General features: G+C 42.3%; 1 protein-coding gene across 11 annotated transcripts in view; it reads left to right on the top strand.

The window, feature by feature from the left end:
- Positions 1–17618, top strand: part of pemt (phosphatidylethanolamine N-methyltransferase) — a 75585-nt gene extending 57967 nt beyond the window's left edge. For 7 of the 11 annotated variants that reach the window (XM_031799376.1, XM_020454219.2, XM_031799377.1 and 4 more), the window contains 3 exons: positions 10169–10262; positions 11996–12070; positions 17106–17618. In XM_031799376.1, the coding sequence (XP_031655236.1) occupies positions 10169–10262; positions 11996–12067 (166 nt within the window). In that variant the 3' untranslated portion in view covers positions 12068–12070; positions 17106–17618. The remainder of the gene's footprint in view (positions 1–10168; positions 10263–11995; positions 12071–17105) is intronic. The other 4 variants (XM_020454217.2, XM_031799381.1, XM_031799380.1 and 1 more) reach the window with 2 other exon arrangements.
- The last annotated feature ends 93 nt before the right edge of the window (positions 17619–17711 follow it).

Genomic DNA, 17711 nt, shown 5'->3' with positions numbered 1-17711 from the left:
AATCAATACAACACTTTGTATTCAGGACAAAAAGTGAATTGCTTTGCCACATTTTTTGCAGTATTACTTTAGTACCTGGTTGCAAACAGGATGCATGTTTTGGAATATTTGTATTCTGTACAGGCTTCCTTCTTTTCACTCTGTCAATTAGATTCATATTGTGGAGTAACTACAATGTTGTTGTTGATCCATCCTCAGTTTTATCCAATCACAGCCATTCAACTCTATAACTGTTTTAAAGTCACCGTTGGCCTCATGGTTAAATCCCTGAGCGATTTCCTTCCTCTCTGACAACTGAGTTAGGAAGGACGCCTGTATTTTGTAGTGACTGGGTCTATTGATACACCATCCAAAAGGTAATAATCATTTTTCATGGGATATTAAATGTCTACTTTTTGTTTTACCCATGTCCTAATAGGTGCCCTTCTTTGCAAAGCATTGGAAAACCTCCCTCGTCTTTGTGGTTGAATCTGTGTTTGAAATTCACTGCTCGACTGAGGGACCTTACAATTATCGGTATGTGTGTGGTACAGAGATAGGTAGTCATTCAAAAATCATGTTAAACATTACTATTGCACTATTATTGCACACAAGACCCTGAACAGCTTCTACCCCCAAGACATAAGACTGCTAAATAGTAAGTTAAATTGTTAACCAACAGCTACCCGGACTATCTGCATTGACCTTTTTTGCACTAACTCTTTTGACTCATCACGTACGCTGCTGCTACTGTTATCTCTCATGTTGCCTAGTCACTTTACCCCTACCTACAGTATACGTACATATCTAAACACAAATACCCTTGTACCCCTGGACATCGATTTCTTCCTTGCCGTTATTTTTTAAAATTATTTCTTTTCTTGTCTCTGCATTGTTGGGAAGACCCGTAACTAAGCATTTCACTATTAGTTTACGACACCTGTTGTTTATGTAGCGTATGACAAACAAAAATGTAAATTATTTTGTTTGGTCTTAAATCCCCCAGCATGTCATCTAGTTTTATTTTGGTCTCAAATCCCCCAGCATGTCATCTAGGTTTTATTTTGGTCTCAAATCCCCCAGCATGTCATCTAGGTTTTATTTTGGTCTCAAATCCCCCAGCATGTCATCTAGGTTTTATTTTGGTCTCAAATCCCCCAGCATGTCATCTAGGTTTTATTTTGGTCTCAAATCCCCCAGCATGTCATCTAGGTTTTATTTTGGTCTCAAGTCCCCCAGCATGTCATCTAGGTTTTATTTTGGTCTCAAGTCCCCCAGCATGTCATCTAGGTTTTATTTTGGTCTCAAATCCCCCAGCATGTCATCTAGGTTTTATTTTGGTCTCAAATCCCCCAGCATGTCATCTAGGTTTTATTTTGGTCTCAAATCCCCCAGGATGTCATCTAGGTTTTATTTTGGTCTCAAATCCCCCAGGATGTCATCTAGGTTTTATTTTGGTCTTAAATCCCCCAGCATGTCATCTAGTTTTATTTTGGTCTCAAATCCCCCAGCATGTCATCTAGGTTTTATTTTGGTCTCAAATCCCCCAGCATGTCATCTAGGTTTTATTTTGGTCTCAAATCCCCCAGCATGTCATCTAGGTTTTATTTTGGTCTCAAATCCCCCAGCATGTCATCTAGGTTTTATTTTGGTCTCAAATCCCCCAGCATGTCATCTAGGTTTTATTTTGGTCTCAAGTCCCCCAGCATGTCATCTAGGTTTTATTTTGGTCTCAAGTCCCCCAGCATGTCATCTAGGTTTTATTTTGGTCTCAAATCCCCCAGCATGTCATCTAGGTTTTATTTTGGTCTCAAATCCCCCAGCATGTCATCTAGGTTTTATTTTGGTCTCAAATCCCCCAGGATGTCATCTAGGTTTTATTTTGGTCTCAAATCCCCCAGGATGTCATCTAGGTTTTATTTTGGTCTTAAATCCCCCAGGATGTCATCTAGGTTTTATTTTGGTCTTAAATCCCCCAGCATGTCATCTAGTTTTATTTTGGTCTCAAATCCCCCAGCATGTCATCTAGGTTTTATTTTGGTCTCAAATCCCCCAGCATGTCATCTAGGTTTTATTTTGGTCTCAAATCCCCCAGCATGTCATCTAGGTTTTATTTTGGTCTCAAATCCCCCAGCATGTCATCTAGGTTTTATTTTGGTCTCAAATCCCCCAGCATGTCATCTAGGTTTTATTTTGGTCTCAAGTCCCCCAGCATGTCATCTAGGTTTTATTTTGGTCTCAAATCCCCCAGCATGTCATCTAGGTTTTATTTTGGTCTCAAATCCCCCAGCATGTCATCTAGGTTTTATTTTGGTCTCAAGTCCCCCAGCATGTCATCTAGGTTTTATTTTGGTCTCAAGTCCCCCAGCATGTCATCTAGGTTTTATTTTGGTCTCAAATCCCCCAGCATGTCATCTAGGTTTTATTTTGGTCTCAAATCCCCCAGCATGTCATCTAGGTTTTATTTTGGTCTCAAATCCCCCAGGATGTCATCTAGGTTTTATTTTGGTCTCAAATCCCCCAGGATGTCATCTAGGTTTTATTTTGGTCTTAAATCCCCCAGGATGTCATCTAGGTTTTATTTTGGTCTTAAATCCCCCAGCATGTCATCTAGTTTTATTTTGGTCTCAAATCCCCCAGCATGTCATCTAGGTTTTATTTTGGTCTCAAATCCCCCAGCATGTCATCTAGGTTTTATTTTGGTCTCAAATCCCCCAGCATGTCATCTAGGTTTTATTTTGGTCTCAAATCCCCCAGCATGTCATCTAGGTTTTATTTTGGTCTCAAATCCCCCAGCATGTCATCTAGGTTTTATTTTGGTCTCAAGTCCCCCAGCATGTCATCTAGGTTTTATTTTGGTCTCAAGTCCCCCAGCATGTCATCTAGGTTTTATTTTGGTCTCAAATCCCCCAGCATGTCATCTAGGTTTTATTTTGGTCTCAAATCCCCCAGCATGTCATCTAGGTTTTATTTTGGTCTCAAATCCCCCAGGATGTCATCTAGGTTTTATTTTGGTCTTAAATCCCCCAGGATGTCATCTAGGTTTTATTTTGGGCTTAAATCCCCCAGGATGTCATCTAGGTTTTATTTTGGTCTCAAATCCCCCAGCAAGTCATCTAGGTTTTATTTTAGTCTCAAACCCCGTAGCATATCATCTAGGTTTTATGTTGGTCTCAAATCCCCCAGGTTTGCCCTTCTATTCCCAGGTAGTCACTGTTCTCATACAGTTATTCTGAATTTACCTCTGTGTGAGTGTCTGTGGGTGTTCTCATGAATTTGCCATCTCTGAGCATGTGGGGATATGTATACACGTTTGTTGTATTCCAGAGGTGGGTGGCTTGTTCACGTCATCAGACAAAGAGTGTCCTTCAGGTGTGTCGTGGTCAACTTGACCCAAGTATCCAAACCTCCTCCTCATTTACCCACTGACTTTCATTCACTCATCTCCTCTCCCTCTTATTTTGTCTCCTTCGGTCTGTCATCCACCTCTCTTCTGGCCCAGAACAGGACAGCGGGAATCAAATGAACATTGATCCCACTTCTCCAATTAAGAAAGGTAATCAGATAACAGGAGATATAACGATGAATGGACCTCAATGAAATGAAGAGGGATCCTCCCCTGGGTGAGAGCCCACCTGGTTACATCTACCGGCCTGGTTACATCTACCGGCCTGGTTACATCTACCGGCTTGGTTACATCTACCGGCCTGGTTGCGTCTGCTACAGTGGCAGCCATACCAGGCCAGGTCCTGCTTTACCGTCTAAAGGAATGATAATGTATCCTTTCATAATGGAAAGAATACTGTACGTTGTTTGTTATCCAACCCACACACTGTATATGTACAGTACATGTAACACATTGCCCTGAGATACAACTTTGAAAATGGAGAAGGACAAAAAGTAATCCCCTTTTCCTATAGGTGGGAATGAGAATGTCTATTGTCATGTCCTCCCAGTGATAACCCTAAAGTTACACGAGAGATAAAGGATTACCTTTTTTTTACCTGACATCACAAATGTCATATTTCTCTGGGCGGAGTTTGGGGAAAAGGGTCGAAAAGCAATAGGAAGGTCGATTTCAAATGGTGACCCCCAAAGGCTGTTGAAGAAGGGTGCATTTCGGGGAAATGTGTTGTTCAGTACAAACCAACACGCAAGGTAGCAAAACATTGAGGCGAATTGATTTGCTTCACGATGTCCACAATTGCTCCTGCACCCAAGAAAGCGAAGGTAACTGAACTTAATGTCTATTGCCCAGTAGCACTCACTTCTGTCATCATGGAGGGCTTTGAGAGGCTAGTTAAGGACCATATCACCTCCACCTTACCCGACACCCTAGACCCACTGCAATTTGCATACCGCCCCAATAGATCCACGGGTGAAGCAATCGCCATCGCACTGCACATGAGGAATACCTATGTAAGAATGCTGTTCATTGACGACAGCTCAGCCTTCAACACCATAGTACTCTCCAAGGTCTGAATCCCGCCCTGTGCAACTGGGTCCTGAACTTCCTGACTGGCCGCCCCGTGCAACTGGGTCCTGTACTTCCTGACTGGCCACCCCAAGTGGTGAAGGTAGGCAATAACACTTCCACTACGCTGTTCCTCAACACAGGGGCCCCTCAAGGGTGCGTGCTCAGCCCCCTCCTGTACTCCCTGTTTACCCATGACTGCGTGGCCATGCACGCCTCTAACTCAATCATCAAGTTTGCAGATGACACAACAGTGGTAAGCCTGATTACCAACAATGGTGAGACAGCCTACAGGGAGGAGGTGAGGGCCCTGGCGGAGTGGTGCCAGGAAAATACTCTCCCTCAGCAAAATGAAGGGGCTGATCGTGGACTTCAGGAGATGGCAGAGGGAGCACACCCCTATCCACATCGATGGGACCGCAGTGGAGAAGGTGAAAAACTTCCTCTGCGTACACATCACTGACAATCTGAAGGGGTCCACCCACACAGACAGTGTGGCAAAGAAGGCACAACAATGCCTCTTCAACCTCGGGAGGCTGAAGAAATTGTCTTGGCCCCTAAGACCCTCACAAACTTTTACAGATGCACCTTTGAGAGGGTGGTGCGGTCAGCCCAACACATTACCTGGAGCACACTACCTGTCCTTCAGGACATCTACAGCACCCGGTGTCACAGGAAGGCCAAGAAGATCATCAAGGACCTCAACCACCCGAGCCACAGCCTGTTTACCCCGCTATCATCCAGAAGGCGAGGTCAGTACAGGTGCTTTAAAGCAGGGACCGAGAGACTGAAAAACAGCTTTCTTCTCAAGGCCGTCCAGACTGCCACTAGCCGGCCTCCACCCAGTACGCTGCCCTGAACTTGGTCACTGTCACTATCCGGCTAGCACCTGGTTACTGATCCCTGCACCTTAGAGGCTGCTGCCCTATGTACATAGACATGGAACACTGGTCACTTTAATAATGTTAAATACTGTTTTGCATATGAAAATGGGTATATACTGTATTCTAGTCAAGGCCATCCTTTTCAAATATTTCTGTGCATATACTATATAGTTTATCTGAAGAATACGTGGATAGAATAGTATATATACTGTCACGTTCTGACCATCGTTCGTATGTGTTTTCCTTGTTTTAGTGTTGGTCAGGATGTGAGCTGGGTGGGCATTCTATGTTGTGTGTCTGGTTTGTCTATTTCTATGTTTGGTCTGATATGGTTCTCAATCAGAGGCAGGTGTTAGTCATTGTCTCTGATTGGGAACCATATTTAGGTAGCCTGTTTTGTGTTGGGTTTTGTGGGTGATTGTTCCTGTCTCTGTGTTTGCACCAGATAGGGCTGTTTAGGTTTTCACACGTTTATTGTTTTTGTTAGTTTATTCATGTATAGTGTCTTTATAAATTAAACATGAATAACCACCACGCTGCATTTTGGTCCGCCTCTCTTTCACCAGAAGAAAACCATTACATATACAGCAATAGTTGAATAGGATGGCCTTGACTAGAATACAGTATACACAGTTGAAGTCGGAAGTTTACATACACCTTAATCCTAGAAAAAATTCCCTGTCTTAGGTCAGTTTGGATAATTTATTTTAAGAATGTGAAATGTCAGAATAGTAGAGTGATTTATTTCAGCATTTATTTCCTTCCTCACATTCCCAGTGGGTCCGAAGTTTACATACACTCAATTAGTATTTGGTAGCATTGCCTTTAAATTGTTTAACTTGGGTCAAACGTTTCAGGTAGCCTTCTACAAGCTTCCCACAATAAGTTGGGTGAATTTTGGCCCATTCCTCCTGACAGAGCTGGTGTAACTGAATCAGGTTTGTAGGCCTCCTTGCTTGCACACGCTTTTTCAGTTCTGCCCACAAATTTTCTATAGGATTGAGGGCTTTGTGGTGGCCACTCCAATACCTTGACTTTGTTGTCCTGCCACAACTTTGGAAGTATGCTTGGGGTCATTGTCCATTTGGAAGATCCGTTTGCGACCAAGCTTTAACCTGACTGATGTCTTGAGATGTTGCTTCAATATATCCTCATAATTTTCCTACCTCATGTTGCCATCTATTTGGTGAAGTGCACCAGTCCCTCCTGCAGCAAAACACCACCACATCATGATGCTGCCACCCCCGTGCTTCATGGTTGGGATGGTGTTCTTTGGCTTGCAAGCCTCCCCCTTTTTCCTCCAAACATAATGATGGCCATTATGGCCAAACAGTTATATTTTTGTTTTATCAGGCCAGAGGACATTTCTCCAAAAAGTATGATATTTGTCCCCATGTGCAGTTCCAAACCGTAGTCTGGCTTTTTTTATAGCGGTTTTTGAGCAGGGGCTTCTTCCTTGATGAGCGGCCTTTCTGGTTCTGTCGATATAGGACTTGTTTTACTGTGGATATAGATACTTTGGTACCTGTTTTCTCCAGTATCTTCACAAGGTCCTTTGCTGTTGTTCTGGGATTGATTTGCACCTTTCGCACCAAAGTACATTCATCTCTGGGAGACAGAACACGTCTCCTTCCTGAGCGGTCTGACGGCTGCGTGGTCCCATGGTGTTTATACTAGCGTACTATTGCTTGTACCTTCAGGCGTTTGGAAATTGCTCCCAAGGATGAACCAGACTTGTGGAGGTCTACAGTTTTTTTTATCTGAGGTCTTCGATTGACTCAAATGATGTCAATTAGCCTATCAGAAGCTTCTAAAGCCATGACATTTTCTGCAATTTTCCAAGCTGTTTAAAGGCACAGTCAACTTAGCATATGTAAACTTCTGACCCACTAGAATTGTGAGACAGTGAATTATAAGTGAATATAATCTGTCTGTAAACAAATTTAGGAAAAATGACTTGTGTTATGCACAAAGTAGATATCCTAACCGACTTGCCAAAACTATAGTTTAACACGAAATGTGTGGAATGGTTGAAAAACAAGTTTTAATGACTCCAACCTAAGTGTATGTAAACTTCTGACTTCAACTGTACGTAAACATTATTAAAGTGACCTGTGTGTGTATACATACATACATACATACGTGCATACATACACACACACACACAAACACACACACACACACACACACTGGTCACTTTAATAATGAAGTCATTAAACTTTTTTCTATTTGAATAGAGCCCCACAGTGTCATAATACCCATAAAACCTAGCAGTCAAACAGGGAAATGGTTTCAATTATTTTTCCACTGTTCATTTTTCCCATGGGAAATTTTAGAAACACTTAATATAAGGCTTAACCTGGCGATGTTTTGATAACCGTGTAAATCTCTCTCGGACAAGGTGACGTCTATCAATATATTCGGCACTATTTACTCTCAGATCAGAAAATGATCATTAGCATCAAAGTAGACATCATTCAAGACTACAAATCCCTGCAAGCATCTGCACATAATCTCTTGCTGACACCTTTGCTAACAGGTACTATGTTAAGTTAAAACTTGTAAAAGACAGTTCACAGAATTGTCAATTTAATTAAATTTTGCCAATTTATTAATTTCAAAATTTAGCTAACATTAGTTAATCTAGAGATTCTCACCTTTGCCTCGATTTGGCAGTCTCGTCCAGATCATAATGGCATTTGTAGTTCTTTATGATAGCCACATTAGCAGCTAATTAGCATTTCATGTTTGGAGGGTAAATACAGGTGAATATATTGATAAGTCACCTTTTCCTAGAGAGAATTTTCACGGTTATCAAAACGTCACACAAACGTAAGCCTACATGAAACACAGCCCTTATTTTAAGTGTTTCTAAAATCCCATATGGGATAAATGAATGGTGGGAAAACAATTGGAACCATTTCCTTGTTTGACTACTAGGTTTTATGAGTATTATGACTCATACCCCAGATCTATATGTGTTTTGGCCAACTTTGACCATAACTCTGACGGTATGGTATGCAATAGGCAAAAGTTTTCTAAAGATTTTATACAGATCTCAGAGCACCAAACCACTACACATTACTCTCTATAAAATTGACCAAAGTCACATAAGGCTATAGTCTAAAAGTAGTACACCATAGGGAATGTCATCTGACATGTAGCCACAGTCTGTAGTAGAGGCCCTACAAACAGCTCATACTAATATGCAGGCCATGTTGTGTGGCATTTAGTCACGTCCAGACTGGCTGAGTCTGACACATGCTGCTGTTCTGAGTCAGTGAAAAGCTCTAGTTACAGTACTTTACATGTCTGGCTCTGCACGGCCAATTCACGGCTCATGTAACGTAGGACAGTAGGACAGTGTGGGATGTAGGGCAATGGGGATTTCAAAATATAGCTAGTGACCCATATTATCGAGTGGGTTTTGTCAGCTGCATAGAATAGATATTTATTTGATCTGTATAATGAATGTGGCTCACTTCGGGATCTGGTGCTGAATAAGGTATTTATATATTATATGTTTGCACCAGATGGTAACAGAAAAGTCCAACAACAAGTCCTTGATTGCACTTTCCTTGACGAGATAGCATTGGCTCGAGAAACTAACTAGCATTAGCGCGATGACTGGAAGTCTATGGGTATCCACGATAGACTAGCGTGCAGATAGCGCAATGACTGGAAGTCTATGGGTAACGCTAGTTAGCGTTGACTTGCGAAACTGCCTTCATACTGGACACAGAGACGTGCTAATGGTATCCACTAGTTCATCTGACACTGGGGAAGTAGGTAAAGGGCCTCATTGAAAAAAGTATCCCTTTAACTTCACCTTTATTTCACCTTTGTTCCAACTTCTCACTATGTTTGAACCCCACTGCAAAATAATGAGTACAGACTTTGCACAGAAGCATAACACTTGATAAATGGTGACAGCTGTTTTGGTTAGGCTGGATTACTCAAGGTGACGCTTTGTCTTACAATTAACATTCAGTTGTCTCTGAATGAAATTCAATGGAAAAGGGCACTTTGACCAGCAATGCCCATGTTTCGTTTACCCCCCCAGCAGACCTTCAGCCAGGTCAAGAGAAGTTAGGCTGTGTGTGTGTATGTGTGTGGTGTGTGTGTGTGCAAGCCTTCCATTTCGTTCCCAAAAGCCTTCCATATCTCATCCCTCACTGTAAATGCTACTGCTGCTCAATATGTCTGTGATTAGTGCCTAATTGAGTCCACATGAAGCGTGGCCAGACTCCATCTGAAAGCAGAGTGGTCATTTGCTCCCTTAGTAATTGCTGGTGCAGAAAAGAAATAGTCTTCAGTTGTTCCCCTTACATAGAGGATATGTAAGCCCTAGTAACTCTCTCCTTCTCTTGTTGTCCAGCTCTTTCAGCTTTGTCCACATCCTCTATAATTGCCGATAACACAGGCGCCTGAAATTGACATCCGATTACAAAACACATGGCTTGAATCCAGCCTGATCATCTCCTGTTGTTTGTCATCCCAATGATCCCACAACATCATTCATTCACACTCCCCCTTTAAAAACACTGTATATAATCAACTAGTATCATGAAAGTATCATCTATATCAGTGGTGGGGAACCGTTTTTCTATCAAGGGATATTTATACATTAATTCAGCGGCCTTATTAAAATGTGCTTTTCTGGTTTATTCATGTTTTAATGTGACTTTAATCACTGACATTGGTTTTATAGTTTAAATATGACTTTTATGACGTTTCCTGTGTCCTTGAGTATTTAGAAAAGTGCAAATCCTATTTAAATAAATATTAGTATTGTAAATAATGTTGTTGTTATTATGATTACTTGTTCAAGCTCACCTCTAATGCGATGGCTGAAACTGCTTATCTTTGAGGCGTTTGATGTCAGCTGGCAGAGAAGACGACGCTACTCGCAGCTGGTTTTCCAGGTTTGTGTCAGTTAGTCTTGAGCAGAATCGAGTCTTTGCAAGAGTCAGTTTGGTCGTCCCGAACACAGATGCAAATTTAAGTGCATGTCTCCTCAGAACAGGAAAATTCTCAGCGCTAACATACATTTTGTAGAGCTCAAGGAGAGGGAGGTTGTTGTACCTGGCTTTGAGCTCGTTATTGCTTTGCAGCTCAATGACTTCGTGTCGTAGGCCATCCGGCACATCCACTGGTTCGACGTTAAACGGGGTTGCAAATATATTCAACTGCAGTTGTTTACTTTTCACACCCTTAAACCGCTCACAAAATGCCTTTGCGAGCTTTCCACACTCACCGGCATATTCCGACATAATCTCAGGCTCTTGTCCTTGCAGAGTAGGAAAATGAACTGTGTTACCCCTTTCTATTTGGACTTGCCACAGCTTTAATTTCACTTCGAACATTTTCACATTTGACAGCAGATCGCTGAGAAGCTGGTTCGGCCCTTGAATCTTGACGTTCAAGTCATGTCCACCATGAAGGCCAAATCACACATTCACTTGTCATCACTCAGTTCCACTACAGGTTTCCCCTTCATCTCCATGAATTGTTTTACTTCCTCCTTCAGTCCGTAAAACCGCACGGGTATGTTTCCACGGCCCAACCATCGCACCTCACAGTGGTAAATCAGATCACCATACTCCGATTCAAGATCACTCAATAGCTCCTTAAACTGGCGGTTGTTCAGCCCTTTGCTTTTGATAATATTAATGGTCGACACTACAGTTGCCATTACATTGGTCGGCTTTAGGGACTGTACACACAGACTTTCTGATGTATGATGCAGTTGCATACACTTGGATCAAGATTGAGACGACTCGTGTCTTTTTTCACTAATGAGGTTAACCCCTTTTTCGAGCCAACCATGGCTGGCACTCCATCTGTAGTAAGGCCACATCATTTTTCAAACCGTAGCTCAAATTTGCTCAAGCCAAGTCTCTCAAACAAGTCCGCACCTCTGGTGGTGCCATGCATGGCTTCCAAAGACAGCAATTCCTCCCCTGTGTCAAACTCAGCGGTAATCCCACGCACAAAAATTGCAAAGTGGGCGTTTTTTGTTGTCAGTCGTTTCGTCACATGCCAAAGAAATGTCTTGCGGAGTCCTTCAATGTTTTCTCCTTCCGAATGAGGCTTCAGTTTCTTTGCGATAAGCTCGTTCAACACAACTTGCTTGCATAACATTTTCCTCATCCAAATGAGGTTTCGTAAAGGCGGCTTGTTGGGCAACCACGCCCCACTGAAGAGCAATGACTTTATCCACTCGAAGTTGTTCTTGCAACTCATTCGGTTTAGCATGTTTCGAGCTGCAATGACGCTCCAAATTGGCCTTTTTCACTACTGCAAGTGCATCCCCACAAACTAGCCATTACAGGTTTGCCTTTCACTTCGACAAAAAAATATACATTTGTCTTGGAAAGCGTGACACTCCGCATCTACTTTTCTTTTCTTTACTGTAGTCATTTTTATGATCTACAGGTGCTCGATGATGACGAGCTGTCTGGTACCGCCAAAGCTTTGGGGGAGGTGTGTGGGTGGTCAAACGGTCTCGTAGGCCGTATACGGCCCGGAGGCCAAACGTTCCCCACCCCTGACCTACATAATCAGATTGTATCATTTGCCAATGGAATAACATATTTACTTTATGAATAAATGTACATATTGTGACCATATTATAATGCTCATCTCCCTCCTCCAGGAATGCCAGTCCGGTGGGGTTGGTGCTGACAGCAGTGGTAGCCATATCATACCAAGTGGCCATCATCTTTGAGGGGTAAGCATCTCTCTCTTGTTTTCTGTCTGTTCACTGTGGCTATCTTATCACACTCTTCTGTCTCAGCGGTGAACAGGGTTCGTAGCCTTGAGAGGCGCTGAACAAGCTGGCTGCGTCAATGCAGACACTATCAGATCACATCCAGTTAAATGGACTGACACTTACAGGGCAGGAGGTAGCCTAGGTAAGGGCCATTAACCGAAAGGTCTCTGGTTCAAATTCCCGAGCTGGCTAGTTGAAAAATCTGTCAATGTGCCCTTGGGCAAGGCACTTAACCCTAATTGCTCCTGTATGTCACTCTGAATAAGAGCGTCTGCTAAATCAGCTATTCTCAAGTGGTGAGTCACCACCCACATTTTGTTAATGGGTCGCCGGTATCTTGAGTTACAAATGATTATAGAAAATCTGGTGAAAAAATACTCCAGTCTGAACGTTAACAACTTAAACCAGGTAGAAAGTGAGTAGAAATGATAATGAACTTACATTTTTTTATGCTTTAATATCTGAAAAATGTTTCTTCAATCACAGCATTTTCAATATAGAGCTATTAGCAGCACTATTTTGGTTGATTTTATGGTCTCAAGCCAGTGAGTTTAACATTATTCATCAAAAATATGAGCAAAATTGTATTATTGACAATGAAAGAGGCGGGGATGTTGTTCTCTTGTCATATAATTGCTACATTTACTATCAATATAGCATAAACAAAAATGTTCCATGTATTTTGTCAATTTGTTTTTGCGATTCAAATATTGGGTCGTGAATGAAACAAACTGTTTCAATTTGGGTCCCGAGGCAAAACCAGTTGAGAACCACTGTGCTAAATGACTAAAATTGACATAAATAAAGTTGCATGTTGATCTCCTTGATTGGCCTTGTTAAGTTTGGTTGTTTCTTAGCATGTGTTGCATCAGATCAATGTGATTTTAATCATGATGATGTGGGATGACTTATACAACTAAGTTGAAAAAAGAAAAGAAAAGCCCAATAGGCTTATCACAATCCAGCCTCCCTATGGGTTTTTCCCTCGGTTTTTACAATGACAGAATTTTAACTTTACAGTCACAGTTTAGTTCCGAGTGACAAAGTGTTTCTATAACAGTTGTTACTGTTAGCAGACCAACATCTGTCTCAATGCTGAGTCACATCAAGCCCATACAAATCCACACTCCCTCGTGCTGCACACATGAAAGGGTTGAGTGAGGATAAAGAGAAACGTTTTGTCTTCCTGTCCCTGATCAAACTCCCCCGCAAGCGTTCTTAAACGTTATATTAGTGAGAGATGGAGTGAGCAGACAGGTCCAGAATCTGTAGGTAATATGCGATGAGACATAAAAAATAAAAAAACGTTTCAAAATGTTTATTTTTATCCTCCAAAGAGGTGGATGGGTCATTTTTATATATATACACACACTACCGTTCAAAAGTTTGGGCTTACTTAGAAAGCAATTTTTTGGGGTCCATTAAAATTACATCAAATTGATAAAAAGCACAGTGTGTAGACATTGTTAATGTTGTAATTGACTATTGTAGCAGGAAACGGAATTTTTTATTTTGTTTATTTTGTTTTTAAACGTTTTTTAAAAACTTTATGGAGTATCTACAAAGGCATACAGAGGCCCATTATCAGCAACCATCACTCCTGTGTTCCAAATAGCACGTTGTGTTAGCTAATCCAAGTATATCATTTTAGAAGGCTAATTGATCATTAGAAAACCCTTTTTCAGTTATGTTAGTACAGCTGAAAACTGTTGTTCTGATTAAAGAAGCAATAGAACTGGCCTTTAGACTAGATGAGTATCTGGAGCATCAGCATTTGTGGATTCGATTACAGGCTCAAAATGGCCAGAAACAAAGAACTTTCTTCTGAGAAATGAAGGCTATTCCATGCGAGAAATTGCCAAGAAACTGAAGATTTCGTACAATGCTGTGTACTACTCTCTTCATAGAACAGAGCAAACGGGCTCTAACCAGAATAGAAAGAGGATGGGCTACGCACTTCAGCACTTGGCGGTCCCGTTCTGTGAGCTTGTGTGGCCTACATCTTCGCGGCTGAGCCGTTGTTGCTCCTAGATGTTTCCACTTCCTAATAACAGCACTTACAGTTGACCAGGGCAGCTCTAGCAAGGCAGAAATTTGACAAACTGACTTGTTGAAAAGGTGGCATCCTATGACTGTGCCTCATCGAAAGTCACTGAGCTCTTCAGTAAGGCCATTCTACAGCCAATGTTTTTTCTATGGTGATTGCATGGCTGTGTATTCGATTTCATTCATACACCTGTCAGCAACGGTTGTGGCTGAAATAGCCCAATCCACTCATTTGAATGGGGGTCCACATACATACACTGTATTTATGTGCTTTCGGGAAAGTATTCAAACCCCTTGACCCTTTCCACATTTTGTTACGTTACAGCCTTATTCTAAAATGGATTAAGTTATTTCTTTCCCACATCAATCTACACACAATACCCTAATGACAAAGCAAAAATATAACGTTAATATCACAAGTATTCAGACCGTTTACTCAGTACTTTGGCAGCGATTACAGCCTTGAGTCTTCTTGGGTATGACACTACAAGCTTGGATGGAGAGTGTCAGAGATGGAGGAACGTTCCAGAAGGCACCTGCCTAAATAAGGTCCAACAGTTTATAGAGCATGTCAGCACTCTGGGACAGGATTGTGTCAAGGCACGGATCTGGAGAAGGGCAACCATCTCTGCAGCACTGCACCATTCTGGCCTTTTCTGGTAGAGTGGCCAGACGGAAGCCACTCCTCAGTAAAAGGCACATGACAGCCGACTAGGAGTTTGCAACAACCATAAGCAAACAGCAAAGACGATGCAGGAATGGCTTTGGGACAAGTCTCTGATCCGGCAGGGCTCCCGAGTGGTTAAGCGGTCTAAGGCACTGCATCTCAGTGCTAGAGGCATCACTACTACTGTATCACAACCGGCCGTGATCGGGAATCCCATAGGGCGGCGCACAATTGGCCCAACGTCGTCAGGGTTAGGGAAGGGTTTGGCCGGGGTAGGCCGTCATTGTAAATAAGAATTTGTTCTTAACTGACTTGCCTAGTTAAATAAAGGCTAAATAAATAAAAAGACGGATGTGGAGGTCGTGGGGTTGCGTGGAACATTTCTGTATGTTTTATTTCAGCTCATGAAACATGGGACCAACACTTTATATGTTGCGTTTATATTTTAGTTTAGTACAATACCAGTCAAAAGTTTGGACACACCTACTCATTCAAGAGTTTTTCTACATTGTGGAATAATAGTGAAGACATCAAAACTATGAAATAACACATGTTGTAACCAAAAAAGTGTTAATCAAAATATATTTTATATTCTTCAAAGCAGCCACCCTTTGCCTTGATGACTGCTTTGCACACTCTTGGCATTCTCTCAACCAGCTTCACCTGGAATGCTTTTCCAACATCCTTGAAGGAGTTCCCACATATGCTGCGCACTTGTTGGCTGCTTTTCCTTCACTCTGCTGTCCAACTCATCCCAAACCATCTCAATTGGGTTGAGGTTGGGGGATTGTGGAGGCCAGGTCATCTGATTTCAGCACTCCATCACTCTCCTTCTTGGTCAAATAGCCCTTACGCTGCCTGGATGTGTGTTGGGTCATTGTCCTGTTGAAAGACAAATGATAGTTCCACTAAGCGCAAACTAGATGGGATGGCGTATCGCTGCAGAATGCTGTGGTAGCCATGCTCGTTAAGTGTGCCTTGAATTCTAAATAAATCACAGACAGTGTCACCAGCAAAGCACCTTCACAGCTCCTCCTCCATGCTTCACGGTGGGAACCACACATGCAGAGATCATCCGTTCACCTACTCTGCGTCTCACAAAGACACAGCGGTTGGAGCCAAAGGACAGATTTCCACCGGTCTAATGTCCATTGCTCGTGTTTCTTGGCGCAAACAAATCTCTTCTTATTGGTGTCCTTTAGCAGTGGTTCCTTTTCAGGAATTTGACCATGAAGGCCTTATTCACCCAGTCTCCTCTGAACAGTTGATGTTGAGATGTCTGTTATTTGAATTCTGTTAACCATTTATTTATTTTGGATGCAATTTATGAGGCTGGTAATTCTAATGAACTTATCCTCTGCAGCAGAGGTAACTCTGGGTCTTCCTTTGCAGTGGCAGTCCTCATGAGAGTGTGTGTGTGTGCGGTCGTGGGAGCGTGTGTGTGTGCGCTTGTGGGTGTGGTATGTGCGTGCTGTCGGTGGAGCATGTGGCTGTGTGTGAGCAAGAGACATCAACACCCCCAGTGATGGACAACAGAAAGGTGATTGTTAGCTGCCTGTCTTTGGATGACACACCAGACCGGTCATCAACACAGGGACACATAAAGACATACTCATTTACTCACCTATCAAAACAAACATCAAGGAGACTCAGGGAAGAAGATATGTATCAGAAGATGCTGAGATTGCATTTCCCTGATACTGCATTCACAATCACTCTACATGAAACTAAGTGTGTGTCAATCAAGTCCGTGTTCTATTTCAGTCGGGTGCCAGTGCACTGCAGAACTAGGATGAGATTACATTTCTATGCCATTGTATTCCCTCTCAAGGCGTTCACAGATATTGTTGATTCACGTTGAATTTAAATAAGCGTTATTGTTAACATACATTTGTAAGCTCAATTCTCATCCCAAACATCCCTCAATATTTGATGTCCTACCTCCCACTCCTTTACAGACTAGTAAAATAATAGGTAGCTCTGTTTACTGTACCTGTCCCTGTCCTTCCCACTCAAAACATATCCCTCCCCAGTCTCCACCTACCTGTTGCCAGTCCATCGGTGGGGAGGGAGAGTGGCCCTGCAGTCAAATTTCTATATAGGACGTGGCCTTAGAGGGAGGCTCAATGGTGCAGAAAATTGTACATCAATGGATAACATGCAGGAGGAGGGACACCTTTTACAGACACACACGGGGCTCCAGGCAGGGGTTGGTACGGTGGAGGAACAGTAATACTCTCTTCTCCTGTTTATGTGGGGTTTTTTCTCTGGTTTTTACAGACCTTTCACCGAGGAGATCTATCGACAGAGAGCACAGTGCTGCAAGCACAAATAAAGAGGAAGGATGAACTGTGTTTGTCCGAGGATCATACCTACAGATCAGAGACTACCAGACTGACTACCAGGCCACACACCACGTCAGCCTGCTACACAGAGCACCAGAGGTGGGCTAGAGAGAGAGAGAAGGGATGGAGGGTGTTTTTGTATTCTGGCAAAGATCAAGTACACAGTCTTCCTCCTGGCCCAATTCCAAGATATTCTACTTCTCTTTATAAAAACTTTGATCCCTGCTTGCAGTATTTTAATAGCAAGTCTTAACAATGCAAGGGCTGGATCAATCGTTTTCAGCTTTTAAATTGAATGCTCTGTAGTTTTCATATTTCACACTATTTAGTCGTGTAGTTTTTATCTCAAAAGACAATCATTCCATAATATCTTCTGCATGGCTATGTTTGCAGAGTCCCATGTATCTTAATGAAACTGTAAATACAGATCTGATCCCATAACTACCTGAACTGTTGTTTCATTACCAGTCTGTCTGTCTGTCTTGTGTTCTGTGTTGTTGATTAACACACCATCAACATTATAACTGAAGTATATGTTCTA

This window comes from Oncorhynchus kisutch, linkage group LG20, assembly GCF_002021735.2.
Source record: "Oncorhynchus kisutch isolate 150728-3 linkage group LG20, Okis_V2, whole genome shotgun sequence".
Classification (NCBI taxonomy): Eukaryota; Metazoa; Chordata; class Actinopteri; order Salmoniformes; family Salmonidae; genus Oncorhynchus; species Oncorhynchus kisutch.
The sequence above is the reverse complement of the archived record's forward strand: the minus strand, read 5'-3'. Positions and strand labels throughout refer to the sequence as shown.